Source organism: Aspergillus piperis (genome assembly GCF_003184755.1).
Source record: "Aspergillus piperis CBS 112811 unplaced genomic scaffold BO85scaffold_9, whole genome shotgun sequence".
In the NCBI taxonomy this organism is placed as follows: domain Eukaryota; kingdom Fungi; phylum Ascomycota; class Eurotiomycetes; order Eurotiales; family Aspergillaceae; genus Aspergillus; species Aspergillus piperis.
This window is the reverse complement of record NW_020291599.1, coordinates 260,820-288,684: the sequence shown is the minus strand read 5'-3', so window position 1 is coordinate 288,684 and position 27,865 is coordinate 260,820. Positions and strand designations below refer to the sequence as shown.

General features: G+C 49.6%; 11 protein-coding genes and 1 non-coding gene across 12 annotated transcripts; 5 read left to right on the top strand and 7 right to left on the bottom strand.

The window, feature by feature from the left end:
• Positions 1 to 311: 311 nt before the first annotated feature.
• BO85DRAFT_449411 (uncharacterized protein) lies at positions 312 to 1,315 on the bottom strand. Its single transcript, XM_025660159.1, has 2 exons — positions 1,225 to 1,315; positions 312 to 1,170 (listed from the first exon to the last, which is right to left on the bottom strand). The coding sequence occupies exon 2, from the start codon at positions 1,162 to 1,164 to the stop codon at positions 460 to 462; it is 705 nt and encodes a 234-aa protein (XP_025515350.1). The 5' UTR covers positions 1,165 to 1,170; positions 1,225 to 1,315; the 3' UTR covers positions 312 to 459.
• A 1,855-nt stretch (positions 1,316 to 3,170) lies between these two features.
• BO85DRAFT_468858 (NAD(P)-dependent alcohol dehydrogenase) lies at positions 3,171 to 4,392 on the bottom strand (the record flags this gene model as incomplete). The annotated part of the gene is made up of 3 exons (XM_025662299.1): positions 3,171 to 3,544; positions 3,681 to 4,190; positions 4,255 to 4,392. 3 exons carry the CDS (start codon positions 4,390 to 4,392, stop codon positions 3,245 to 3,247), a joined length of 948 nt encoding a protein of 315 aa, XP_025515349.1. The 3' UTR covers positions 3,171 to 3,244.
• A 381-nt stretch (positions 4,393 to 4,773) lies between these two features.
• On the bottom strand, positions 4,774 to 7,239 carry BO85DRAFT_459495 (Zn(II)2Cys6 transcription factor; the record flags this gene model as incomplete). Its single annotated transcript, XM_025661661.1, has 8 exons — positions 4,774 to 5,214; positions 5,311 to 5,673; positions 5,733 to 5,993; positions 6,056 to 6,833; positions 6,886 to 6,989; positions 7,042 to 7,086; positions 7,126 to 7,140; positions 7,192 to 7,239. 8 exons carry the CDS (start codon positions 7,237 to 7,239, stop codon positions 4,774 to 4,776), a joined length of 2,055 nt encoding a protein of 684 aa, XP_025515348.1.
• A 575-nt stretch (positions 7,240 to 7,814) lies between these two features.
• Positions 7,815 to 10,429, top strand: BO85DRAFT_449409 (cytochrome P450). Its single transcript, XM_025660158.1, has 5 exons — positions 7,815 to 8,405; positions 8,468 to 8,618; positions 8,680 to 9,647; positions 9,700 to 9,983; positions 10,034 to 10,429. The coding sequence occupies exons 1-5, from the start codon at positions 8,243 to 8,245 to the stop codon at positions 10,070 to 10,072; spliced, it is 1,605 nt and encodes a 534-aa protein (XP_025515347.1). The 5' UTR covers positions 7,815 to 8,242; the 3' UTR covers positions 10,073 to 10,429.
• A 63-nt stretch (positions 10,430 to 10,492) lies between these two features.
• Positions 10,493 to 11,553, bottom strand: BO85DRAFT_421077 (oxidoreductase, short chain dehydrogenase/reductase family; the record flags this gene model as incomplete). Its single annotated transcript, XM_025657919.1, has 3 exons — positions 10,493 to 10,904; positions 10,957 to 11,320; positions 11,397 to 11,553. 3 exons carry the CDS (start codon positions 11,551 to 11,553, stop codon positions 10,493 to 10,495), a joined length of 933 nt encoding a protein of 310 aa, XP_025515346.1.
• Positions 11,554 to 11,956: 403 nt separating this feature from the next.
• BO85DRAFT_397444 (short chain dehydrogenase) lies at positions 11,957 to 13,631 on the top strand. The gene is made up of 5 exons (XM_025657023.1): positions 11,957 to 12,640; positions 12,701 to 12,777; positions 12,831 to 12,914; positions 12,968 to 13,036; positions 13,088 to 13,631. The coding sequence occupies exons 1-5, from the start codon at positions 12,441 to 12,443 to the stop codon at positions 13,486 to 13,488; spliced, it is 831 nt and encodes a 276-aa protein (XP_025515345.1). The 5' UTR covers positions 11,957 to 12,440; the 3' UTR covers positions 13,489 to 13,631.
• A 308-nt stretch (positions 13,632 to 13,939) lies between these two features.
• BO85DRAFT_421072 (putative C2H2 finger domain protein) lies at positions 13,940 to 15,852 on the top strand. Its single transcript, XM_025657918.1, has 3 exons — positions 13,940 to 14,308; positions 14,368 to 15,577; positions 15,634 to 15,852. The coding sequence occupies exons 1-3, from the start codon at positions 14,208 to 14,210 to the stop codon at positions 15,649 to 15,651; spliced, it is 1,329 nt and encodes a 442-aa protein (XP_025515344.1). The 5' UTR covers positions 13,940 to 14,207; the 3' UTR covers positions 15,652 to 15,852.
• A 157-nt stretch (positions 15,853 to 16,009) lies between these two features.
• Positions 16,010 to 16,080, bottom strand: BO85DRAFT_t152. The gene has a single exon. It is a non-coding gene; the product is annotated as a tRNA-Gly (tRNA).
• Positions 16,081 to 17,024: 944 nt separating this feature from the next.
• BO85DRAFT_438545 (terpene synthase family protein) lies at positions 17,025 to 18,309 on the bottom strand (the record flags this gene model as incomplete). The annotated part of the gene is made up of 4 exons (XM_025658676.1): positions 17,025 to 17,413; positions 17,450 to 17,598; positions 17,683 to 17,923; positions 18,018 to 18,309. 4 exons carry the CDS (start codon positions 18,307 to 18,309, stop codon positions 17,025 to 17,027), a joined length of 1,071 nt encoding a protein of 356 aa, XP_025515343.1.
• A 1,395-nt stretch (positions 18,310 to 19,704) lies between these two features.
• Positions 19,705 to 22,562, bottom strand: BO85DRAFT_449405 (putative DUF21 and CBS domain protein (Mam3)). Its single transcript, XM_025660157.1, has 3 exons — positions 21,878 to 22,562; positions 21,137 to 21,806; positions 19,705 to 21,086 (listed from the first exon to the last, which is right to left on the bottom strand). The coding sequence occupies exons 1-3, from the start codon at positions 22,335 to 22,337 to the stop codon at positions 20,063 to 20,065; spliced, it is 2,154 nt and encodes a 717-aa protein (XP_025515342.1). The 5' UTR covers positions 22,338 to 22,562; the 3' UTR covers positions 19,705 to 20,062.
• A 1,871-nt stretch (positions 22,563 to 24,433) lies between these two features.
• On the top strand, positions 24,434 to 27,401 carry BO85DRAFT_300183 (uncharacterized protein). Its single transcript, XM_025655337.1, has one exon. The coding sequence runs from the start codon at positions 24,682 to 24,684 to the stop codon at positions 27,313 to 27,315; it is 2,634 nt and encodes an 877-aa protein (XP_025515341.1). The 5' UTR covers positions 24,434 to 24,681; the 3' UTR covers positions 27,316 to 27,401.
• Positions 27,402 to 27,814, top strand: BO85DRAFT_300184 (uncharacterized protein). Its single transcript, XM_025655338.1, has one exon. The coding sequence runs from the start codon at positions 27,487 to 27,489 to the stop codon at positions 27,703 to 27,705; it is 219 nt and encodes a 72-aa protein (XP_025515340.1). The 5' UTR covers positions 27,402 to 27,486; the 3' UTR covers positions 27,706 to 27,814.
• Positions 27,815 to 27,865: the final 51 nt, after the last annotated feature.

The following is a 27,865-nucleotide window of genomic DNA, read 5'->3' as shown; positions in this document are numbered from 1 at the left end:
AGACTACAACAAGACAAATATTGCCGGTGATGCAAGGGGGGCACCTACGCAAGACGAGTCCGCTATTGACTAATTTGATAAAGGAAAACGCCCGCCATAGATCCTTACAGGTCCTTGGTTACATGAGTGACACACCAGGATTCATAGTATGTGGTTTCATACTAATTGTACTGAAGTGAAACCCCAGGCCTATGCTTTATAGATCCCAAAAGTTGCTAATCACTAACACTTGCTCAAGTCCTGTAAAGGGTGCTCTGCGTGGACAAAAAGAAAAAGCCATATGGAGCGTGCGTGATAAACATTCTTCATTCTTCAATCCATCAAGCATACAATTCATCAAAGGAAGTTGAACCTAGGTACTGTAATAATAGGACACCTCTGCATTCGCATCATAACATGGGGAAAACCTCGAGAGGATAAAAACCCATGTTGAGGCATCTGACCACAAACGCAACGCATCTAGCTACTAGGAATCGTAGCATTGTGACTCTGGAGATATTCCTGGCACTTCTCTGTCGTGTTGTTGAATTGCCTGGTCCACTTGAAGTCGACTTGGCTAGTAATAATGTCGGCAGACACGGTACCCGATCCAGTCAATTCAGTTGGACTGCAGAACCACTCCATAGCATGAATCTCAACATATCCATCCACATGGGTAGGCGAGTAGTTGTACCAACCGCCAACCCGACTCAGTTCAGCCCACGCATTATTGATGAACCACATCCACGTCTTGAACCGGTATACCTTCTGGTAGAGATAAGCAGTCGTTTTGGGTGGAACGGTGATCTCAGTAGTATAGGTCTTGCTGTTGGTCGTCTCGGTCTGGGAAAATGTCTTGGTAGAAGCTCCAATTCCAACACTGAGACCTTGGAATTCGAGACCAAGGTTTGCATTCAGTTCCTTCTCAGTGCCAACAGTCACCTTCAGCTCGGTAGTATATGACACCGTGATCTTGTTCTCGCCGGTACCCCCATTTTTGTGAGACGTAACCTGGTTCCAGTAATATCCATCAGAGTTGATATTGGTGATTGCTTTTAAGCTTTGGCCTGAATCTCCCGGGTCATCGTAGAGGGTCTTCTGGACCTCGCCGACCAGAGGAGTACCGTTGACTGTATACTCGCGGTGGTCGTAGCCGGTTCCGGATCTCCAGGGGATGTCAGGCATTTTGTGCTGTATAATAATGATTAGCAAGATAGTTGGAGCTTAGGAAATTTGTCCACCTACAATGAAGTCGTGTGACAAATGTCTTTGTTGTTTTCGTTAAGATGGTCGAAGAAAAGGATTTGCTTAAGAGGACTGAAACAGAAGATTTTGCGATGCTATGGAAGTGAGTCTACAATCACCAGGGCAATTTGGGATATTTATGTCTAACATATCGGCAGCCCTCCTCATGATTGTCGGACCTCAGCAGCCATAGCTCCGCGTCCCCCAAGGCTTCCATCATCTTCAGCTCTTCTTACTACTTACTTCGGTGACTCCGACTCAAAGCCCGATGACCCCACGACACTGTCAGGGATAGACAACCTCATGATCGATTTCCTATTCCTACCTGGTTGCACTATTCACAGCCCAAATCCCGAAGACTAGCATGACTGTGTAGCAGGTACAACTGATTACCTTGGTGATTGTAACCTGGGACTGCGTTTTCTGTAGCCGAGATCCCGATGTCTCCGCAGCAATATCAGCGATGCAGATACCCCGGCCCTTTGATGCACATGACCTGCCATTATATTGTTGGAGGTGGTAAGTTGGCCCTCGTCGCACGATTTGCCCTAATTGCACTAATGCAGGTGCGGTGTTAGGAAGCCGCTTAGGGACTTCAAAGCATTTACCCGATGGCCACTATTTACCGCCGTAGTGATGCACTAAATCTCTGGGGCATATACTAACCACTAACTAGAGCGTAGAGCTGACCGTCTCCGCTTCCGGGCTGATCGGAATCATTTCTCCAATCACTATGGATATTGGATAACCACGGACCCCGATCATTAAATTAAACGCCTGTGCGGCTGTAGGAGGGGTTGTCTGAAGTCCATGCGAGGTGTATACAGCCCAGACAGGCACCAAGAGCAGAAACGGCATGTGCTATAAATCATCCCATAGTGTTCAACATGGTTTTATTCATTTATTTATTTTACTATTATCATTTTTTCGTAATGCATATAATGTGGCATGTCACGTCGAGTGGCCTATACATGTCGACGTGGATTAATGCTTTTCTACTTCTGGTGACAGGAGATCGATTGTCAGCTGCCTGATTCGGGCATAATAGTATGTATGTTTTCTAAAATACTAGTTCTCATGGGATCTGCATCCATTATATTAGCTGGTATTGATAAAATGATGTAGACGACTTCAACGTCAGCTCCCAGGGACGGAAGGTAGTCTTCGGTGCTTTATCTCTTTATGGAAACGTGTTGTTGTGGCGAGTCATCTGGTGCCATAGGAGCATCGCAACCCTGGTCTCGAGAATGGGTGGAGAAGATCGGGATTTGGATCTATATTCATATGTCTATCACATACATTAGCTTGGCCGGGGGGTTGGGGGAAGATCGAACCCGCAGTACTCTGTCCATGGTAGTATAGTAGGAGCCTGGACTCGAGTAGATGTCTGCCGGCTGGACTTGTCTTCAGCATATGGTCTTCCAAACCCCACCTGGTCGAAGAAAAATCACGCAGAGAGACCTGGCAAGAATCCATTGAGACTGTGGTGGGTGAGAACGTGATGCCTATACCTAAAGCCGTATCATGGCTTCCCCGTCTTAGAAAGGCAGTTGTGAGAGGAGGACAATATAGATGGTGGCGTGTCTGTTACATAGTCGCCGGAAGTTGAATGGCAATTGGCTCATATTATCCGGTATTGATGTTCTGAATGAAGTAACACTGAACCACCCCCAGGCTGGCCTTGTCAAGCACTGTAAGCTTCTTTCATTCATTACTCGGTACACATAGTGGGATATTGTGCCCACACAGTGCAGATACCTCATGTGTTTGGATTCTCGCTCATTAGCATTACTCTGGTGGTATGCTCAGATCATTGCCATTCTTTGAGGTCGGAGAAAACATATCAGAAGTAGTCGATGTCAACATTGCTAAGAATAGATCAACATTGAGAAAAGCGAGTAGAAAAAGAAGGGTCTATCAGAAGTAGACCTTCAACAATTCTCTCCCCTTGATAGATGGATAGCCAATTCGGATACCTCCATCCAAGACTGCACTTATCCAACTTACCACCCTCACCCACCTACCTAGGCCCCTCAATCACCATCTTAATCCCTTCTCCCCGTTTAGCAGCCTCCCACGCCTCCGTCGCCTCCTCAAACGGAAACACCCTCGATATGAAACTCTCGAGCACCACCCTCCCCCTCCTCACAAGATCCACTCCCAAGTCAAAATCCCCAGCTCCATACCGAAAACACCCCTTGGCCACAACCTCCTTCTCACACATCTCCGCAATAGGAAACTCCATCATCCTCTTCCCCATCCCAGCCTGCACATACGTGCCCCCCTTCTTCAGCACAAACACCCCCGTCTGCACCGCCATCTCTGCCCCGACGCATCAATCACGACATCTGCACCACCAATAACCCTCAATCTGCCCTCATTCAATATCCTCTCAACATTCCCCTCCACCCCCAAATCCCGATCCATGACCACCCCCCTGCCCACCTCTCCCCAACAAACCCCCGCGCAAATCCCAATCTCCCCTCCACCACATCCACAGACACCACAACACTAGCCCCAAACTCCCTCGCCACTGCCGCGCAAAATAACCCCACAGTGCCTGCCCCAAATACCACGACCTTCTGTCCAGGCCTCACATTAGCAAGTCTCACAGCGTGGACAGCTACAGCCAACGGTTCAATCAACACCGCTTCTTCTAACTTAATACACTCAGGTACCTTGTAGCAGAAGTCTGCAGGGATGCGGAAATACTTGGTCAACGTGCCGTGCACGAATGGCGGGTCCGCCGCGAACTTCATCTCCGGGCAGAGATTGTAGCGCCCGCTTTTGCAGGAGGTGCAGCGTCGACAGGGATAGCCTGGCTCGATGGAGACTTTGTCGCCGGGCTGGAGGGTGGTTACAGCGGTGCCGATGGTGTGGATGATTCCAGACGCTTCGTGGCCCATTGTTAGGGGGCGGGCGGAAGAGACGTATGTGCGGATGCCGCCGTGGAGCCAGAAGTGGACCTGATAGTGTGGGTGAGTATGATTTGAGGAATGTATGGAAAAAAATGGGATGGATGGAGCTTACATCGCTGCCGCAGACGCCGGTGTATGCTATGAGGACATCGTGGGGGTTGTGTTCGAGGGTGGGAAGTGGACGGTCTTCAAAGCGTGCGTCGAGTGGGCCATGGAGGACGCAGGATGGGTTACGAGTGCTGGAGTTCATGGTAGTTTAACTTGTGTCTGTCTTAAATCTGGGTGAATCTTGGTATGCAGTTAGGTTGGAGTCAGGTCAAAATTGTTGGTCAATGGCATTCTTGGCAGTCTATGACCCCGCTTGAGATGTTCATATACATGCTTTTCATAAAGTGTCGGCGCTCTGTCGGCCGAGGACAGATAAGTGGATGGTAAGACTGACGTTCGTTGAGGCGCCGTCGGGGCAGGTATCCAGCGGCTGGCCGTGCTCCGATAGTCTGATAGTAGACTGATATCCTCTCTGCTTTGGTAAGTCTTGTTCTGCTTTTTTTGTTGTTTTTCATATGATACTTCTCTTCCCTGTTAAAGGGTGTCATAAAATCCAGTCCAAGTAATACCCATTATCTACCATTCACATTTGCCAGTCCTCTGCATTGTCAGCGACCAGTGCAGCTCCTGAAACATAATCAAACGCTTCAACTTCGTTCGTATTCGGAAACCCCTCGAGTCCTTCAAAGATATCCATATCAAATGACGTCGCATCAAAAAGCATCTGAAGGGAAGGGTCAACAGCAAGTGTATCGAGACGCGTGCCCGTGCTATTATACTCCATTGGTAACTGTGCCGTTCCCGGGACATCGCCCACTGCAGTAGGCGTAGCTTGCGACTGATACATAATCCGGTCAAGAACTTCCAAGCACCGCGCTGCAGCCTGGTTCTTCTGGCTTAATTTTGCGAGGCAGCCGCGCGATCTCTCGATGGAAGATATCCAGAGCTCGTGATTTGCCGCCGCCAAGCTTTTATCCAAAGGCTCCTTTGGTCGGAGATGATAGATGCTGAGAACGACGGATGCCTGGAAGAGGAAGTATGTCACGTACCAGCATAGGCCGAAATGTAGCGTATCCGGATAGTCAACACAGAAGGTAGTGATATCCTGGATACACTCTACGGCGGCATAGTGGCACATGTTTCGGGCTTCTTCGCTGTCTGACGGAGAACCCCATATACGCTGAGTTCCCCACCATAGCATCATTCGCAGGTTTTGTTCCTTCCAGCTGACTATTGCTCGAGGTCCGCGGAACCATGTTGGGACATCGTGGGCCGTGAAGTAGAGCGGCAGTGAGAGTCTCCAGGCCTTGAGCTGATGATCGAGTGATCGTGGGGTCTTCATATCTAGGTCCTTCTTTGGACCTGCTATCACGTTACAGAATACGGTGTTTCCGATGCGTGATAATCGAGCCTGTGCTATTATCGCGGAGTATGTAGTTGGTTTGTCGATGGGGAGTGGGACTATAGAATCTAATGGGTAAGTCTGATGGTGATCAGTTAGCTACGACTTTCGTCTCTTTGTTTTAGCATGAAATCAGTTACCGAGTCTTCGATATTGCGAGGGAGTTGGGTTTCGATGAAACAGTCCGACAACATCAGGGGCCTTCCTGTAGTCAGACTAAATCCGCTGTCAAATGAGTAAACAATCCACCACACGACTCTTCTTCTTTCGCTACTCAAGGTGTCGTGCGTCGATTCCCTCATTGGTTCACGATGGAGGCCCAGTCCAAGAGCCATTCGATATGCTATTCCAATGAAGTTGTATCCGGTATTTGGTCGATCCCGTTTCTGGAGAAAATTCCCCTGTGCCATTTAGCATTGAAACAAGCTTGCGGTATACACCGACGCGGATCAAGCTGACCAACCATCAAGAGGAACGCTTGAACTGTGAGAAGTGCACCCGACTCCAGCAGACTTATTGACATACGTGATCGTGCAGCCATGTAAAATCTGGACTCCTCTACTTTGGAGCCACCGGATATCACCCAGTCACCGATTGCCAGAACGACATAGAAAATCAAGTGCCATGTGGAGTGAGGTGGGGTATGATGGCGGTTCTGGTACTTCTCTCTGAACGTCTTTTCATGTAGAATGGGAAATGATTTGTTATACCACCCGAAATAGGCGTCCAATAGAGAGTCCGTGAGGATAGAGTTATCAAGTTCCCTCAGAATGTGCGGACTCGCTAATTTGGTCGAGTTTGCAGGGTGTTGTCCTCTTCGGGTAACCAAAGGAGCAGGATGCTTGGGTAGTAAATCTGAGATGGTTTCCAGTATACATGACCCAGATGAGTTTCCTAAAAAACCACCATCAATCTCATTCATGAAAAGATCCTCAGGCCACTTACCTAAGTAACCGGATCCGGACCCTTCGGTTGGCAGTGATACCATTCCATCGAGAGATTTGTTTGGCGGATGAGACGAGGTCATTAGACCCTCGTTCCATTCAAAGTTCTCTAATGGGGTGGGACTCTTCTCACCAGGGCTTACACCTAGCAAGCTGTTGTGGTCGGTTTCATTAGTATCATGCCCCTGTCCGGCCCCTGCTAATTCTTTCAGTGCTTCTTCGATGTCGATGTTCGGACCCAAGTTTCGGACAAGGGTCATCAACTTCTCACAAAGCTGCTCCTTCTCTTCAAGGTTCCTACGTATATACTGAGAATATGTTTCTATGGTACACAGGAGTCTACACTCACTTGCGAGTTAACGGTGTCCGTGATGGTACACGCTCGAAGCGACATCGTTTTTGAGTCCTCGAGCAGTAAGAGCATGGGGCTGTTCCAGAACACTTGGCAGTATACTATTAGTATAAAAATAGCTAGCAGTTCCTAGATTAGCCCTCAGGGCCATACCTTGCTCTTTCGTCGCTTGGAGCATGTCAGAAGTGTATTAGCCACCTGGGATAGCCGTTAGGTATATGTTGGGTTCATTCTTACCCGGCACTCCACACACTACTCGCCGTTAGTCCAACGACAGGCCTCCTGCCAATGTAAAAGACTTACTGCCCGAAGCTCCTGTGTCTCTGATTTTAGTCTCGTCCGTTTTGCCATGCTGGTGATTGATTTGTGGCAGAACTGCGTTACATCAACATAAGGTTTATGCTCTAGTTAGTGATCGTTGTGGTCGGCCCGCAGTCGTCCGAAGACCCCGCTGGATCATACACGCAAGTTAACTTCTGATCTAGAGATGTCAAAGACGCGGTTTCTAGGAGCTTATTTCGATGCTTTAAGACATGCAAATGGGGTCCATCCTGATATCTCACATTAGTAGAAAGTGCCCTTCACTCTGTTGACGTCTGGTTAGCCTTGCATAGCCCTGGGAGATCAATGTGAAGTACTCCCAGATGCGGATCTTTGGCAATTCAACTCGCCGGTCCATCTATGGATATCTGACACCTAGCTTGCTCAAGAATGCTCTAATAACTACTCGCTCTCTTGACTAGCAAACCTCAGATACTAAGCGTCGCAGTCAGCCTTTCATTGAGAGGCCCGAGCCGTGCAGTTGCAACGTGATTGGCCGAAATCGTGGCGCTCAATCGAGAGGATAAAGAAGTCGTCCACGGTGCGTCAGCACTAGCGATAGTGGCCGTTGCTCTGGCATCATGCGATCGGGGAAGAGTGTTTTATTTCCTGATTACATCCAGCTCAACAGAGTAGATTGATATTTCAAAGTCACTGGGAGTTATTGCTGTTAGATTAGCGCCGTGCAACGCCGCAGAGTTACTGCTACTAGATTTCAGACGTTAGGAATCAGTCCAATGACAGCCCGTGGGCTTACGCATGGAAAGCACGAAGGATTCACTAAACCTGCCCCCAGTAAGAACCCCATGAGATCCAGGGGTTTAAAAGGCGCAACTGCCCAGCCTGGCACTTATTCAAAACTTTCCGAGCTACCTATCTGCAACACCATTTCCGACACCGTGTTGTCCGGCACGGTCGCATAGCGCAAGGAGCTCGTCTCCGCTTCATCGATATCTTCGTGTTTAGCAGCTCCGGTCGGAAGTCGCCGGGATTCAATCGGCCTGCGTGTACAGCTCGCAGCGGTGCACACAACATGGAGGCCAACTCTCCCAGCTTCGCGTCGCCGCTCGCTAGCGTTCGAGCCAGCAACTTGCACATTCCCTCCCAATTCGAGGGTGTCGTTGATGCCATCAGCAATGCGAGCCCGTGGACTATTGCCTTTACCATTCTCGCAGTTCTTGTCGCTTATGACCAAAGTATGTCTTTTGACTGTTGATTATGATTCACTCGATCGGTCCTAAAATGGTTTGCCTTTCAGTCATGTACCTCATAAATAAAGGCAACATCGTGGGCCCAGCTTTCAAAATACCCTTTATTGGACCGTTCTTGGAATCGGTCAACCCCAAATTCGAGGAATATTATGCCAAATGGAAAAGTGGCCCGCTCAGTTGCGTGTCCGTCTTTCACAAGTTCGTTCCCCTGGCGCATACAGATCGTTAGCATAAACCAGACTAACAAATCCCGGTCCAGGTTCGTCGTGATTGCCTCAACCCGTGATTTGGCTAGGAAAGTGTTCAACTCCCCGACCTACGTGAAACCCTGCGTTGTGGATGTCGCCCATAAGCTTCTGGGAAAGGAGAACTTTGTCTTTATGGATGGGAAACCACATGTGGATTTCCGCAAGGGCCTCAACGGTCTTTTCACAAGGAAGGCACTGCAGTCTTATCTTCCTGGCCAGGAGGGTGTCTACAATCAGTACTTCGAGCGCTTCCTTGGCATCACGCAAAAAGCCGGCGGCAAACCAGTGCCCTTTATGCCCGAGTTTCGCGAATTGATGTGCGCCGTATCGCTCCGCACATTCTGCGGCTATTATATTTCGGACGAGGCTGTGAAGAAAATTTCTGATGACTATTATCTGATAACAGAGGCAATGGAGCTGGTTAACTTTCCTATTATTCTGCCTTTCACAAAGGCATGGTATGGTAAGAAGGCGAGTGATATGGTCATGGCCGAGTTTTGCCAGGCTAGTGCGAAGAGCAAGGTCTGTATGGCAGCCGGCAAAGAACCCACTTGCATTATGGACGCGTGGGTCAAGAATATCCTGGCCTCAAAACAATGGGTTGAAGCAGAAGCCAAGGGAATGCCAATGGAGGGCATGGAAAAGCCATCTCCTCTGCTACGTGACTTCGCCGATTGGGAGATCGCTCAGACAGTGCTCGCATTTTTGTTCGCTTCCCAGGATGCTACCAGCAGCGCAGCCACCTGGCTCTTTCAGACGATGGCACAGCGCCCCGACGTGCTCGATCGAGTGCGTGAGGAAAATTATCAGGTCCGTAACGGTAACGTCCATGCTGAGGTTGACTTGGACCAACTGGAGTCCATGACCTATACCCGTGCAGTCGTCAGGGAGCTTCTGCGGTACCGACCTCCCGTGATCATGGTGCCTTATATGGCGAAGAAGCCGTTCCCAATTACCGATTCCTACACAGTTCCAAAGGGTGAGCTATATGATATGGAATATTAATTTTAGCTGAAGCTTACTGGTGACAGGAGCCATGGTTATCCCCACCACATACCTTGCCCTCCGGGACGAGGAGGTATACGAGAATCCTGACGAATTCAATCCTGAGCGTTATTATACCGGGGATGCTGAGGAGAAGGGAAAGAATAACTATCTCGTGTTTGGAACGGGTCCACATGTGTGCATTGGACAGCACTATGCGCAGCTCAATCTGGTGCTTCTCATCGGCAAAGCCTCGTTGCTGCTGGACTGGAAGCACCACCCGACCCCACTATCAGAGGAGATCAAGGTTTTTGCAACCATATTTCCCAAGGTAAGTGACCAGTGAGAAATCCAAAGTTGCAAGTACTAACTGTCGGTCAGGATGACTGCCCGTTGACATTTCATGAGAGGAAGTGGTAAGGTTAAGTGGTGGGATAAAGAGGGGCGGTTGCTTACTGCCGTTTGACTCGTTTGTACAGGACTCACAATGCTTATATACATACATTGAGTGTCAGCTTAATATTTCGACTGTCTAATCCACGACATTCTGTTTTTCCCGATTGTTTTTCTACTGTTCACAGATAATGAAGACGTTGTTGGATTTGTCCCATATGCCCATATCATTGGCTCCTAGACCGTGCCCAAGAACTGGTACCGTAACACTTTCAATTAACTGCTGCGGGTTTAAACCCCAGACACGTTCATGATATTCTCAGATCTTCGTTATATAGTCCTTTTATCGAATTTCAATAGCACTCCGTTATGCAAATACCCCAAACTCCCAACAAACGACTAGAATACCAGGCCTCCACCTATCCACCGAACAATCTTCGTTAGCTACTATGCTACAACACCTTCTTTATCAGAAGAACAAACAGGAAACAACATACCATCGACCACAATATCCACCCCATTCAAATAACTCCCTCCAACATCACTGCACAAAAGCACCACCGGCCCCGTCAACTCCTGCGGTGACCCCATACGCCGCATGGGATTCCGATCAGCCCATACCGCACGATGACCTGACAGCTGTTCCCCCTCATTCAGAACCGTATCCATATACCCGGGCGAGATGGAGTTGACGTGAATGCCATACTGCGCCCATTCAGCGGCGAGACAGTTCTTCATATGAAGGATACTGGCTTTGGAGATATTGTATGCTAACTGTGGCTGGGGGTAGTTAACACGGTGGCCGCTGATGGAGGCAATGAAGACGATTTTGCCGCCTGTTTTACGGGTGATCATGTGTCTGGTTTGGGGTTATTATGAGTGGATAGAAGTGCAAGTCTAAGTGGGCTTACCTGGCAACTGTCTGCGCTATGACCCAGCTTCCTGTTGCGTTTACGTCTTGCATTCTCTTGTAATCTTCCAGGGACATGTCGATTGACGGGACGCAGTTGACTATCCCTGCGAAGCAGCATAAAATCCTCGGATCGCCTAGACGGTCTATGGCTGATTGGACTGCGGATTGGACTTCTGCTTCGATGGTCACGTTGCAGGGTATGGTTACGATGTTGGCGTTGGGGAAATCATGCTGTACGGCTGAGATGTGCTCTTTGCTCTTTGTGAGGGAGGTAGGTAGGTCTAGGAGAGCTAGGCCTTGTAGACCGTGTTCAAGGAGTGCTCGTGCTGATGTGAGTGCTAGAGCGCCAGCGCCGCCGGTGACTATACATTGTCTTAGTCCAGTCGCCTTTCTTCTCTACTAATAAAGAGAAAGAGATGGCGAGATGAAATGACATACAGATGGCATTGCCCTTCACTGCGAATCTCTGTCTCGCGTTGTCGGCTGCACTGTTACTCGACGGGAAAGGCGCAGGGGGTGGCGTGAGAGACGACTGAGGGTCAAGCTCTCCTAGTTGCATCCAAGGGATTGCAGGGGTATCTGAGTTGGATCCCATAGTGATTATAGTGAAGTCTTATTCTATTTTGTAACTAAGTGATGAGTGGAGCCCAGGTTATTGAGATTTAACGACGTCGACTAAAGACGATGAGTGTGGGGTGAACATTCGATAACTCGGTTCTGAGTGTCAACTCAAAAAGCGCAATCATGCGCGGTGGTTCTAGGGTGTTTTCCTTTAACCATTAGGGTGTCTGCTGAACCTACTGGTTCTCGGCGACCTGTCGACCGATGGGGTTTGGGGTGGAGTGCAGATGCACCGGGCTAAGCCCCGAGTGGGAAGATTGAATGCGGGGACTCCGGCGGGATGCGGAGGTTGTCCGATTATGTCCGAATGGGCCACCAATGCAATGCTTCGGTTGTCTGTTGCCCGAGATCACTTCTGCCTTCTGTTTTCTCGATGGGATGAAGTCAACAGGCTCGTCATGAATGGTTAGGAGCTTGGACGGGACGGAGTCTGAACCAGATGATCAAAGATGGAATCAAAGCGCCAATATGAATTGAATGTTGGTTGACGCTTGTGTACTAAACCGACCCCGGATAGAACTTCATTGGTTCGAGGACCAGGTCGGACCACAGTTACCCGAACAGGTATATCATGATGATTGAGATCGACTCCTGGCTCCTTCTAAGGGAGTGGGGCAACCAGGTTCAGATTTCAAAGGACCAGTATTTGTTGGTGGAACCCCGCCATATCTGGTCGCGTGAAGTGAAAGAAGAGAAGCAGCAACCATCAAGGTAGATACCGTTCCAAGGAAAATATCTTAAAAGGGTACGGGGTACCTTCCAGTCTTATAATTGTCAAGCTTCAACTTTCGATACTTTCCCTTGGACCAATATTAAGTTCTTTTCATTTGCTGCGGTTGTCAACTATCACCTCTGTTCAACATGTCTATGAGCGTAGCTGAGTGTGCCCCAGTCCGTGAGGGATACCCTCGCCCGTTCCCAAACACACCAACAAATGTGTTGGCGCAGATGCGTCTGAGCGGAAAGGTTGTCGTGATCACAGGAGCTGCAGATGGTATCGGATACGCAGTGGCTGAAGCCATGGCTGAGGCTAATGCCGATATTGCCATGTGGTACAACTCGTAAGCTATGCCTTTTCTAGCATCGGAAACAAGATTCCACATCTAACATAGTCACGATAGCAATGATGCAGCCGTCGCGAAAGCGCAGGCACTGGCTTCTACTCATGGGATTAGAGCTACTGCTTACAAGGTCGACGGTGGGCATTACCTGTCATTCGTTGTGAAAGGCTTGGAATTCTGATAAGCCCAGTTTCGGATGCGGATGCCGTTCAACAAGCAATTGCAGATGTCGCCAAAGACTTTGGCAAGATCGATGTGTTTATCGCAAACGCCGGTAGGATGCAATTTTTGTCGCACAGTGCATTACATCGCTAACATTCTAAACAGGAATGGCTATTTCCAAGCCTCTTCTGGAGCAAACACTGGAAGAGTATCGGAAGCAGATGTCGGTGAACGGTAAGATGCTTCCTCTTTTGCTGTAGACTAGATACTGATCACGGTATACAGTCGATGGCGTTCTCTACTGCGCCAAATATGTTGGGGAGGTGTTCAAACAACAAGGCTTCGGTAACCTGATCATCACCTCTAGCATGAGTGGCCACATTGTCAATGTCCCCGTTGATCAACCCGTCTACAATGGCAGCAAGGCCTTTGTGACGCACTTAGGAAAATCACTTGCTCGCGAGTGGAGAGAGTTTGCCCGTGTTAACATTGTCTCTCCTGGCTTTTTCGATACCAAGATGGGTGCCAGTCCGCAAACGGTCAACGAAGCCTACCGGATGGCGCCGCTTGGGAGACAGGGCCATGTGAAGGAGATCAAGGGATTGTATTTGTATCTCGCCAGTGACGCGTCTACATTCATGACTGGCAGTGATGTACTCATCGATGGTGGTTACGTGCTACCATGAGTCAATCATGCTGTCACTTTGCTGCAGATGCTAACAGTGTGTTTTTCAACCTGGATGCCATGTGATAGATTAGTATTAGCTGGTGCTCCACAATGTTTGAGATATTAGAGAAATAGTATATTTCGGCCGGACCATGACTTACTACCACTACAAGTTTCGAATAGCAGAAGGCCGTCGGATTGCTTTAACGTCCCCTAAGCCACACTATAGGCTCTACTAGAGCTTTTAGAATAATTCACCAAGCTACTTTTGGAGACAAATCTCATTTTCAAACAGACAAAAGAGAAGACAAAAGAAGAACTCGTCGGCCGCCTGTGCATAAAATGTTATAGTGACTAATACAGCACTAGTAGGGTGGATAATGTGTGGGCACGTGCATTGAACGTCATTGGGCCCAAAGCGGCAAGGCGGCGCAAATCTCGGTGATTATCAATAATTAATTCTGCTCCGGCGCTGAGGGGCAACAATTGAAGACTCATCCCGACTCATCCACTCTTCCCTATCTCATTTACCTTCACTCGCTCGTGTGGATTGATCTCTTCCACCCATATAATTATTTACAAGTGTCTACTGGGATAGCCACTTGTTCTCCGATACCCAGCGGTCTCAGCATTCGAGATTGTGCCCCGCTTCGTCCATCCCACAATCATTTAACGACCTCTACACGACGCTTTCTTTCATCGTGATACCCCTGCGTTGTTTCGTCGATATTATTCAAGATGGACGGCCCTGCATCTTCCCTCCCCTACACCTGCAACACCTGCCTTGTCGCTTTCCGCGGCAGCGATGCGCAGCGGGTGCACATGCGCACAGACTGGCAGTAAGTTTCTTCATATAACCACTGGATAAGCCTACAGGAACTGACCACGTCTGCACTAGCTTGTATAACATGAAGCGTCGCATTGCCTCTCTTCCCCCCGTGTCCCAGGAAACCTTCAACGAAAAGGTTCTTGCCGCCAAAGCCACCACCACTGCCGCTGCCGCCAAGGCATCCTTCGAGACGACCTGCGTCGCTTGCCAGAAGACCTTCTACAGCGAGAACTCCTACCAGAACCACATCAAGAGCTCTAAGCACAAGGCTCGTGAGGCCCGCATGAGCCGGGAAAATGCCGACGAGTCCTCCTCCGTCATGAGCTCCACCTTCTCCCTGGGAGAACCCATCAACAAGCCCCGCGTCGGAGAGTCCGAGGTTAACAAGGTCGCCGAGACCCTCAAGGATGCTACCATCAAGGAGGAGAGCAATGAAGACGAGGAGATGTCTGATGATGGGTTCTTTGCGTCTCGTTGTCTCTTCTGTCTGCAGAAGTCGGAGAATGTTGAAGAAAACACCGAGCACATGTTCAAGACCCACGGCATGTTCATTCCCGAGAAGGACTACCTTGTTGACCTTGAGGGTCTTCTCCACTACCTGTGGCGCAAGATCAACGAGAACAGCGAATGTACCTACTGCCATATGATCCGCAACACCCCTGAAGGCATTCGCACCCACATGAAGGACAAGGGCCACTGCATGATCGCTTTCGAGTCTGAGGCCGAGCAGATTGAGATTGGCCAGTACTACGACTTCCGCAGCACCTACTCAGACGACGAAGAGTGGGAGTCCACCGGCAGCGAGACACATGAGGAAGGAGGCGTCAAGGTTGACGGCGAAGACGAGGGATGGGAGACAGACGCCTCATCCATGGACGAGGACGAGGACGACCTCGACAACCGTAAGCGCGCGCCCGTCGTCTACGCCACCGACTACGAGCTGCATCTGCCCTCCGGTCGCAGCGTCGGTCACCGCTCCCTTGCCAAATACTACCGCCAGAACCTGCACAACTACCCCACCGCAGAAGAGCGTGCCGAGCGCCAACTTGCCATCGAGAACGGCGAGATCGAGGAAGAGGAGCCGAAGCCTCGTGGCCGCAACCTTAACCGTGCGCTTATCACCCGTGCCAATGGCGGTACTGGTATGATTGGAACGACGGATTCCCAGAAGAGGGACGTGATGATCAGCGAGCGCAAGGAACGCCAGAGAGCCATGCGACAAGAGCAGCGCTTCACGGCACGGGTCAACCGGCAAGCCAACCACCAGAAACACTTCAGAGTAAGCTTACCACTCAAGACTGTTTTGACTTTCATGATACTAATCCGATGGTACAGGATCCTCTCCTGCAATGATCTCGTACATTTCGTCTTCTCGCATCGTATGTTGATGAGTCTATGAATCATTTCAGGCTATTTGTTTCTTGGGTTTAGTTTCTGCATTGCCGTGCTGCTGGCATCGTCTTGTTTATGGAGTTGTGGTTGGGGTCCATGCACATGCTTTATGATAAAAGTAGGGTGAATAAATAGAGATGATTCTGGATATACTTGACCTAGAAGATGACTACGTAGTAGCGGATCTCCAAGTAAAACAAATAGCCAATTTACGGATACTCTGAAAGATAACAATCGACAGAAAAAAAAAAAAAAAAAAAAAAAAAAAAAAATTTTGGATTGTATGCAAAAAAGGATACGAAAGTAAAAAGAAATATCGTGCATCATCCGTGAATCGAACACGGGCCTCATCGATGGCAACGATGAATTCTACCACTAGACCAATGATGCTAGTTGATGCATTGCTCTAGCATATTAGCGCTATATAAGTGCTCCCAGACTATCGAAGCAACCAGTCTTATAAAGAACTACAGTTACAGTTCGCATGACAGAGATCATATTACCTTTCCCAGACTAGGCCAGTTGTGATAGTGCTTATACAGTTCTTTATTTCTCTCGCTTTCCATCTCTTATCCTGTTCTTATTCTAGACCAGTGGGCTAGATTAATTGATTAACTAATGCTCATGTAAATACCTGCTTCTAGGTAACCCTTGGGTGATGATAAGTAAAGAGAATCACTAATTAGTGCATTCGTCAACTATAACCTAGTGCGTCCTACCCCAAAGAAAGTAAAACGGGGGGCCAGCGCAATGTTTCCAGATTGTGACTGTGATATCAATTGATGGCAATTTTACAACATGCCTAACACGGATTATATACCGTAGGCAAGGGAGACGTCTATACCTGAACAGTATTTGAGATGATCAGGATGTTGCGGACAAGGTCGAGAATTGATTTGTTAACTACTTTGTTTGTACTTGAATAAATCAAGGGGTTAGTAATTCAGTAGATACCTCATACCTTGCCACTTGGTATATGTATGGGACTTGGCTGTGCCGGTGGCTGCTCTGTCCTCTCTAGTAGTAAGTAGTACTTAATTACTTAGTTGGTTTTAATCCACTGGGTTGCTTGCTGGGCTATTCATATTCGGAGCATAGTAGAAAAGAAATGCACCGTATATATGCTGATACTGTACTTAGCTTTTGTACTAATCATGAATAGCGCAGAAAAATGTCTGTACAATACAGCCGTTGCAATACCCTTTTGACGCTAACATATGTATTCAAACGCTTTCCATTCTTGCCATAAAGTGACACACTAACTTAGTATTTGACATCCCTCATGCTTTTTCAGATCAAGCTAGGCACCCATCTACTCTGTTTGCAGCTGCCGCTCATCGAACTTTCTCAGCCCATCGTCCCCAGTCTTGCCCAAGGTGTTGACGCGCCAGAGCGCAACAGCCTTCATATATCCTGTCACACTCCTCCTCAAACGCAATATCAAGTTCCACAGATGATGGTGGACTTGCCAACACCTTCCTTGCTACATCCATTCCAGGACATTCGGAGCGATATCGCGCAGAGGTGGCATGCCATAAGTTGAATCCCGGGATGACATGTGTAATCGCTCTCGCTATTGCTCTGACATTAGGAGTCGTAGACGCAGTGGCTATCAGCCGCTCTGCCTCTGACATGTACTTTCGCTCGTATTGTAGCGCCTTCTGACGACATATGGTGAGAGCTGGTTCTAAATCACAGCCGAGTTCTGTCATGATAGCCCATACTGTATTATTAGGAGGTAAACTGCAAAACTGTTTACTATGGGCTTGAGATTCCTCCGCCCAGCTGTAAACGTCGTTCCAGAGAATCATTGCGAGAGCCAGTACAACTAAACTGAAATGCAAAGTTTGAGACTCTTCCCGAGATAACTCGATGCCATGAATATAGGGAATTATTGAGAAGAGTAGGCTAGCCATATTATATTTGGCGATCAGCAATACTCGACCCTACATGCGCAGTGACCGATCATGCGTTTGTGATGTGCAAACTTACACTGAACCAAAGTCATAATAGCGAATCGGTAGAAACTCGCAAAATGTGTGCACATCCGCCCGAGGGGCCAATCTGAACTTTTTCAGCGAAACCGAATACTGCGAATAGGCTTGAATTAAGGAGTCCCCTTGAGGACCACTCGTGCACTTGATATCTTTGAACATCTTCGGTTGCATCACACGCAGTCCGCTTTTGGTGCATTTCCTGGCTACCTCACTGTGGGCGGACGATATGCTGACATCTATTCCGTCATTATTGTCGTCTAACGCTGCCATTCATTTAGCTTCCCACTCATCCTCATTTTTACTTTGGCCAAAGACGGGCAGCAACCTTACCGTCTGCTGCTAGTATCAAGTCATGTACATTGGCGATACCCTTGATGCGTTCGGGACGTGCTTCAGGGTAAAGGAGTGTTACCAGATGCCCATGTGTAGTAGGGCAGAGGAGTGAACGGAAGTCTCGAGTGACAGTAGGCAGATCATTCATCGTCCATTCTTCGACAAACTCATTGGTCGCCTCCATTGCCAAATCCTCGTACACGCTGGCCCGACTAGGAGCTGGTGCTCCACAAGGATATAATGGAGGCAGCATGGCTATGTATGTCTTTGAGTACTGATAATCTGACATTTTCTTATCTTTTTCTTCTTCTTCTTCTTCTTCTTCTTCTTCTTCTTCTTTTTTCCTTTTCTTTTTTCTGTTTGTCTAGGGGAATCAAGTAATCGGCTTTCTCCGTTCTGCTTGCAGTAATGAATATTGAGAGTGATTTTGGAGAAGCTGACATGATATATGTAGCGAAGTCGACCACAAGTTAGTCAGTCAAGGGTCGCTACTCTGTAGATTGGGAGTCGATGTAGGGGGTTCATGTAAGGAGTATTGCGATGTAGTATTCGGATACGATAATGGCCTAGTCATGCTGTCGCTTCACTCGCATCAGTGCTATCGGACTGTGTTACGTATAAAGTCAGTTTTTTTTTTTTTTTTTTTTTTTTTTCCCAAAGCAAGTAAGTCACACAAGACGTGAACCACACCTTTATGGGATAGTACGCCCAGAATCCAGTCTGGGACAATCCTGGGCAAGTGGAGTGTTTTCCATACTTTTGTGTTAACATAATAAGAAACTGATATAGGCAATAACGATAAGCCATATACGTATGCTGATATGCCATGGTTGCGGTGTTCTATCCTCCCAAACACTCACTCCAACTGTCCTAATCCTCCTGCTGACCATGTCATCCAATGTCATCCAACATATTTGACTCTTCACCTGATTGGACTGGACTCTTGTTGACTCCTATCGTCTTCTCTTAGGCAAAATTTTTACATCCTTTTGTACAACATTCTGGCGGTTGAGCTCTCAGCAGTGTTTCCCTGAGGTAGTTATTCAGTATGATTAAGCCGCATCTTCACTTCCAGGACAACAACCCATGCTGCTAAGAGCTGACGGGCTGTCGTCGATATGAAATATCCAAAGACGTTAAGCGTCTTTTTTTTTTTCTTCAATACACCATACTTTCTCGCCTAGATACTCATGACTCTTGCATAGATATCCTGTATATATCGTTTGTTGCATAACACTGACTTTCTAGTAAGAAAATACCTGATCATATAGATAAATCAAGTTCGTAGGCCGCAATACGAGCATTCTTGACATGGATAGATTATAGGATGATCTTTAAAAGAAAAAAATGTCACGATGCATGAAATCCTTGAATTCCTATCCTTATCCAAGGATTTCCGCTATACTACAGACGATTATGGATCATGTGTTCTGTGTTTATGCATGGTCTGACACGGTAGGCTTTCATGTTGGGTATGGAGTAGTCTGGTCTACTATAGTACTTATTAAGTTCCGGGGATATGGTCCGTATGATTATATGGCAGCCACTATTAGTAGCATTTAAGTAGTAGAAGTGTGCATACTATTGCTGGATAACCTGGGGTTTCAGGGAGGCTAAGTATGCTCCAGCTAGAGAGAGGACTTACTACACGGATACTGAATTCTGCGTTATCTGTGAAAGCAAGTAGGGGCAAGATAGGGTCGGTGTTACATTTTATGCAAGGACCTATCAGGTGAATGCCATTCCTTAAGAGATATACTACTGAACACGAATCTCATCTACACCGCCAGACCCCTCAATGCAACGACAAGTGTCAAGCGACCAGGTATTGGCACGCAGGGTCGGCTATGCATGGAAAATGAATATATGGTGGAAAGGAAAGAAATACATCGGTTCTTCGGGAGCATGTGCATCACACACGACCAGCTGTTCGGTCGTACTTGTGTACCGGCTAAATTTTGCAACGTAACAAAAACAACTATCCACATGTCGCCCTGTCGCTCTGGCCAGCAGAACACTCGGAGCGTCTGAAATTATCTTGGTTATTGCGACAGTAGAGGGGTATTTTCGCCCGACTCCCCGTTCTTCGGGCCTTGTCCGCGCTTTCTGCGACGACGGCGTCTCTTATTTCCGGCGGACTGATTATTCCCCAGGTCGACGATCTCGCCTTCCTGGCGGACAGGGAACTCCGGATTTTCGCTCGTTCTCGGTCGTTCAGATTCAGATGAGCTGGTGCTTGTGGTATGGAGCACAACCTTGCGGATGCCGTTGACATCGACCACCTGCTCTGTGATGCTACCACTGCGAGCCGGGCCTCGGTGAAGGTAACTGCCCGGCTTGAGATGCTCGGACTGCGAGTCGATGGACCGGGCACTGCCGGTTCGACTGCCCGCTGACCGAGGGTGATCATCCTGTTCTTCATGGACCGGTTCGGGTATCGATATCGGGAGACCATCCTTCGTCTGAGTACCGGCATCGGCCGGCGGATTGGAGTGGTTCATCGTGCCATATCCCGCACGGACCGCATACACCCCATCACGGGCGTCCATACCACTCTGTACAAGTCCGGCGCCAATACCGCCCTGCAGGCCGATGGAATTATGTCTAGGTTGTACATCGGACATACTCTGGCTGGATTCAAGATCGGTCTGTCCGGATCGGGATGGCGAGGCACTCCGTTTGATCTTCACATTTTGGTATCGAGTTTGGCGCGGTCGACTGGCCAAGTTTGATGGACCCAGGTGCTTCAAATGCTGTCTGATCTCATCCGTGGCCCCGCGATGCGTGAACAAGCCGTCTGTCGAGTCTGAGTTCTTATCTGAGGTAGGCCGACGGAGCTGGAACCGGGGCAAGGGTGCCTCTACGGAAAGCCGGCGATGGTCTTTCGGGGCCCCATTGGGCGGAGCAGGGGACTCGTTGTCCACCTCGACTAGAGTGGTCTCAGCTGGAAGCATGGGCGGATCTTCGACAATCCGGCCCTTGGGAACGCGGGACTTGGGAGCAGGAGCCATGCGGCGGATGGCCTTGTGTACATCCACGAAGACATCGGACTCGTCGATGATTTCCCTACAAAATGTCAGCATTGTTCGGTCCTTTGGGGCTTGTCTGGTACGTACTCTCCGATGAGCTCCTCAATCACATCTTCCAGGGTGACCACACCCAAGGCGCCACGATCCTCACTCGGATACTCCGACACCAATACCATGTGGGACTTGCCCTCTTGGAAGAAGTTGACAATATCCAGGCAGCTTGTCTCCGGGCGGGTCTCGGGTAGCGTGGCCAGAGCAAAGTCCCGCACGCGCTTGCAATCTTCAGGGTCATAGGTGATCAACATTTTGACCAAGAGCATGCCGACAAAGTTCATCGGGTTGTCCGGAGCGTGAATAGGAATACGAGAGTATCCTTGCGACAGAATCAAGTCCATGGTGTTTTCGTCTAGGATGGTGTCGGCGGACATGGTGAAGACGTCTTCCATTGGGGTCATGATGCTGCCCACTGCCTTGTCCTTGAGGTCAAGAACAGCGCTGATGATGGTGACTTCATCGGAGTTGAGCTGTTCACCGGCTTCACCCAAGGTTTTGTGCAGCGTCACCAGGGTCTTGAGACCGGCCTTCTTGTAGATGGTGCCGTGATCCTCACCCAACAGCTTATCGAGCAGCTTCGCGACCGGGTAGGCGACGGGAGACATGAGGTACATGAGCGCTAGGACACATGGAGCCATCCAAGCACCAATGGGGAGACCGTAACGGACACATATCGACTGGGGGACGATTTCGCCGAAAATGACTAGACGCGACAGAGGGAATTGATGGTAAGCAAGGATGCGAAGGCCAAGAAGAGGGATTTTTGGGACATACCAATCAAGACGGTACTGCCGAGCACCGCAGGCCAGCCACCGCCAAGTGAGCGGTCGAGCACGATTGGAAGCGTCTCGTTGGTGATCACATTGCTGAGCAGCAGGGTGACGAGGACCCAGTGCTTTCCTCGCTGCAACAGCTTCAGGACACTTGCGGCATTTTTGCGTTCGGAGCCTTCACCGGAGGTCTGAATGACTTGTAGGTAGACTTCGTCCTGTCCCATCAAGGCGATGGTCAGACCAGCGAAGGCACCGCCGCTGAGAACGAGGGCGGCGGCGACCCCTAGGTACAGCCATAGACTAGGGTCACTGGGGGGTTTCGGGTCGACATCGGAGTTGATGATAAAAGTTGGGGCGGCGGAGATGACGGGCAGGTTGGCAACAGCCAAGAAGCAGAGCTTTGCTAAACCAAGGACGAGAGGCCGGGCGGCCAGGATACGTGTGGCAGAGGATATAGCCATCACCGAAGGGCAATGGAAGGAGGGTGGGAAAAGAAAGAAAGAAAAGAAAGAAAAGACAAGAAAGGCCCGAAGGCTACCAGAGGGGCATATTTGAGGAAAGAGACGACAAGAGAAGAGAGAAAGGGTACGTACGAATTGGGGGGCGGCGAGCGGCTAAGCTGAATCGGGGGCGGGAAAGCAGAGAAAGATGGATGGAAACGACGAAGTGGTAACCACTCCGAGTAAAGGTTCTGCTGCTGCTGCTTTGCTTAGTAGTAGTGGCTGGCGGCGTAATCGGAACAATTGATCAGTGCGGGTGGGTGTCTGGCCACTGCGTGACGTCGCCTACTTTTTAGCACTTACATTAGTACGTAGGTACTAAGGAGTGCTATGTCCTCCACCAAATCCATCCTTCATTATATCATTCTTTTTACTGGCTTATACCTGTTTTATTTCCCTCAGCAGGAATCAGCAGGAGGGTTTTCTAATTGATTGATAGGTGCTGTCAAATAACTCACAATTCCAGCGTGATTATTATCCTCCCATCAAGTAAGTCTGGAGCGCAATTATCAGAGATAGCACTGGTCACTAGACACACACGTCTGACAAGTCCACACCCGCTTCTAGTACAACTTCTCAAGCAGTACGGAGTAACTATTTCAAGGGCTCCATCATTTCTGCGACTGCGAAGGTCCTCATCTTCCCGCCTCCCGACGGACGATCCCGGAAGCCCCCATAGGGCGCTTCCCGATGTCCAATGAGACCGTCTGTTGAATGCTGAGGTAAGAGATGAGTCATTCTACTCCAAGGATTCTAGAACTACTGTAAGTAGTAAGGTAGGTGACTCGAATAACTACGAAAGTAAATAGGTAGTAGTCATTTAGGCAACGATATGGTCGAGTGGTGATCTTCTGGCAGATACTACAGATTAGTTCTGGACTATTTTTCATTTACAGCTATATATAGGGAGGTCTAGTAGGTAAATCTTACAACTACTAAATCTACAGCGGACTATATCAGAGACTGGAAATATAGACTTTGATTGTCTATAGATATGCCCAGTAGCAGGCAGGAGGTATACCGAAAAGCTACAGAACTCAATATACTGCCTTTCCTATGATAATAGACAGATAAGCATACGCCGATATAAGTGACCGTGCTGGCTGATTAATTGGTTAGCCAGCGTAGACTCTGACAAGATCGGCAACGATCGAAGCAGAGAATAAAAGGAATTGCGAATATATCGGGATGAAAACTGATTATCACTGGCATTAGAGCAGCAAAAGGGTGATAGTCATGATGAAACGATGTGTTCTCTGCTCTAAGAATACTCACTAGCTTGTCATTTGCGTAGTTGTCTCGATAGAATAGTCCACTGATGTCCTCTGGCTTATCCTCGAATAGCAGTTACAAGGACCTCTATCAGTCCCCAATTATAGGACTACCGTAGTGTTGAACTCAACTATCGCGCTTCATTATAGACCAGCGGATGCTGTAGCACTGTTTTCATCGTAACTACAAAGCATACCTGATCCTATCTTCACTTTCTTCACTAGAAACCGCGTAAGCCTGTACTCACCACTTCGCCTACCTTGGCCATAGGCTAGTGAAGTGCACGCCAAACCCGAAGGTGAAGGCGTCTCCGTGAAAGTTGCCACATTGACTTTTTGCGCGGCAATTCCCATTATTCGTGTGGAATTCCCGCGTGTAGTCCCGTCATTACCCATGCCAAATGGGAACTTCCTGAGCCCTGGACGGCATTTCCCGTATACGTAGACTCGTAGACTCACAACCAGGGGTATATAGCTTCTAACTACTTACCTTTTAATGGAGATATCCGAGACTCACATGCAGCGCCATACCTATATAATCTGGCGCATCTGTCTTCTCTTCTCTCCCACTTCAATCCAGTTTCCTCTTTCTCCCAAACCGTCACTCATTTCTCCCCCCTGTATTGTGGTGGTAAAGCCTGCCATTCACCTTCAGTAACGAAGCTGCTGACCCAGTCACCGTAGTTAACACTCACTGCCAACAGCTTCATTCACTGGACGGTCAGTCTCCTGCTCCCCCCAGGACTCTCTGGCCCGCCCACCATGTCTTCCCCTTCCCCCCCTCCTCTTCTTCCCTTCTTCCTCTTCCTCTTCCTCCTCCAACGAACTTTACCAAGATCGGATTCTTCTTAACTTCGTTGACACTTACAGTGTTTAGCAAAGCTTATCGCGGAATCATCTTCTTCGTATCTTCGTTAACATCTTCTTGTGCTTTTTCCAAAGTACAACCCGCTTTTTAAAGCTTCTCTTCAAGGTTTGAGCTCCAGACCTATTACCGTTAGAATCTCGTAAACAACAAACTCACGCTGTACAGCATGTTCACCATGATGTCTCCTACGGAACAAGTCCTCGTGTACGGAAGGACTCTGAACCCGGAGTACGAGTCATTAGACATGCTCGACTTGACTGCAGGACTGGACACCGTCTTTGCAGCTCTTATTCTCTTCTTTTTCGTCGCCGTAAATTGGCACGCCCTCACCTCTGGCATCTCGTTCGGGGCCAAGCTGCTTGCGGCTGTTTTATCTCCCCTCGAATTCCTCGTCGCGTGCGTTGACGCGTTCAAGAGATGGATGGTCCAGAGCCAGATGGGTCGTCGCCTTTCCGACCTCCGTAACTGGTATTTCCCTGCTCGTCGTCCCATCGCCATGATCTCGCGGGTTTATGTCACAATCGTCACTTTGATGTGGACGAGTCAAGATCTTCTGACGCCCGGCTACCATGTCTTGTATGGCATGGCTGATGGTATGGGATCCGCAGGCTGGGACCACTGGGAGTACTGCCTGAACCTGGATCGTGGTTCTCCGGCAGGCCGGTGGTCCAGCAGTCGGCGGCTCCAGGGATTCCATTGTGACGGAGTCGACCTCGGCGTGGAGTTGTTTTCTGTCTGGGAAGACTACATCCCAACGTTCAGCGTTGGAGATGATATTGAACACCTCCAGATTTTCCGTTTCGTCTGTTCCGTTTTGGCCCTCGCCAGCATTCTTGCCGGGGCTGTTATCGCTATCCGTCATTCTTCTCCTGTCAAGGCCATTGAGACGCTTTGCAGCTGGACACGTTCGAAGTCAAAGAACGGTCCTGAAGATGAGGCACAGCACCAAGATACAGCGTTGCTCGAGCAAGTTGGACTTCTTTCGGCCAGGATTGGCACTTACGAAGCAATGCTGGATGAGGTACGAGGCCAGCTGGCCGCCAAAACCGAGCAGGCGAACGGAATGGAGGTGCGCTTTGACGAACTCCGGTCGAGAAATCAAATGCTGGTTGCACGTTGCGAAGAGGACAAGGTTGCCCAGCAAGAGAGTCTGATCGCCGGTCTTCGTCAAGAGCTAGATCGGGTCAACTGTCGCCTCATAATGGCTAACGGAAGAGCGCGGGGGGCGCAGTACAAGTCTGACTCACGGGAGCAGACTCTCACCAACCGTGTCGCCGAGCTAGAGGAGCAGCTGGCTCGCAAGTCTGATGAGGCGAATGCCAACTCTCGCGGCATTATTGAATCGCTTCAAGCAGACCTCAATAATCGGACCGATGAGCTCAACGCCATGGCGCGCCGTCTAGAAGCCGTTGAAGCTCTGGCCGAGAGGACCTGCGACATTGAAAAGCTCCGTGTGACAGAGGAGGAGGTTCTCTGCAAGGATGCAGAGATCTCTAGACTCCAGGAACTACTTCTGGTTCAGGAGCAGCAGTCTTACGAGCGGGCGAGGGAACTTAGCGTCGTCGAAGACCAGCTTTCCAAGAAAGAAGTTGTGATCCAGGACCTGGGCGCAAGAATCCGGGCCTACGAGGCAGCACCCCAGGTGCAGGCCACGGAGCCTAACGCCGCAGAGATCCGGTCCCTGAAAGAACAACTTCAGTTTTTCCAGGCACAGTGTCACACGCAAGCAGCACAACTCGGAGAGGCTGAAGCACGAGTGATTGCCCTGCAGGCCAAGCTCGAAGAGTATTCCCAATTGCTGGAGGCAGAGGGTCGCGCAAAGCAAGAAGAGATCGGCTTCTGGTCGCAACAGTACGACACACTCTTTGCCGAGCATTTCGACCTTACTAGACAGCATAAAAAGCTGCAGAGTGCGTTCAAAGGGGACGATGCTGTCCAGGAAATCCTGGAGCTGCGGGCCGAGATCGAGTCTCTTAAATCTGCGTTGGATGGGAACAGCGCGGTCCAGGAGGCCCTGAATCTCCGGGTGGAGGTCAACGCGGTGAAGGCGGTCGCCGAAGAGAAGGTGAGAGAAGCCGAGGCGAAGGCGACAGAAGCCGAGCAGAAGATGATGGAGGCTGAGGGGGTCGCGAACTTTCTCCGGCAAGCCGACGAAGGGCATCGCAAGACAATGAAAAGTCTCAAAGACGCCTACGATAAGGAGGTGGAGAGATACGATGACGAGGTCGCGGCGGAACGTGCGGCTGCCGAGGAGGCTCGGAAGCAGGTGAAGGGCTTGCAGGAGGAACTCAAGGAGATGTCGCGGCAAGTCGGCATCGCCTCCAGGGATGCTCAGCGTTTCCGGGAGCAGAAGGAGGGCACCGAGGCGGAGAGGGACAAGCTCACGGGCGTCAATGACGTCCTTGAGCACCGTCTGAAGTTTTGGGAGAACAGCGAGAGTATGCAAACGATCCCCAAGCGCCGTACGGGCGACTTGGGGTCTCTTGCGACGGCTCTGGACGAGGCCAGGGTCGAAATCTCCAGGCAGCAGACCGAAATCAACGATCTGCGTGCCAAACTCCAAGCTCAGACGGAGTCCGCCGCCTCAGCCGCTTCTGCCCCCTCCGACCAGGCCCTTCAAGACAGCGTCAACCGTTTGCGACATGCCATGGAGGTCGAGAAAAGACAGCGAACCGAGGACCAGGTTCGCTGGGGCCGGCAGGTCCAAGAGTTGCAGCAGGAAAACCAGCGGCTGCGGGTTTCCATCTCCAGCGCCGGCCTGGGTCGCGGCCGCGGTCGTGGCCGAAGCCGAGGCGGTTGATGCTGTCGCCTGTCTTCGGGGCCTTCAAGCCCCATCATCTTCGATTCGGCTTCCCTGGTGTGAGAGTGAGAGTGAGTGAGTGAGGGGGGAGGGGTGGGAGAGAGAGAGTGAATGATACCAATGACAACTGAACTCAAAAGGACACTCTGAATTGCGACCGGCCTCGCCAGGATGTCGGCATATAAAGCTCGGGATACTGGCAGCCTGCTATATACAGGCTACTACTACTACTACTCAACAGGCAGCGCAATGATCGGATGTCAATCATCATCGGTAGGGACACAAGGAACGATCGACAAACCAGAATATGGGAATAAGGCAGAGCAATTGGAAAGTCTAAACCGGGTGGAGGTGTTCGTGAGATGGCCACTCGGTATAGAGAGGGAGTGAGTTGTCGATAATCAATCAGTCACAGTGGAAGCGAAAGATGTGGATCACGGGGTCAGTCGGGGAAAAGGTCCGTGACTGGCAGCGATAACGGATTCCCTTCCCTTTTCATCATCTTCAACTTCATCCCACATGAACCACAATTTCAACGGCCGGCTGGCAT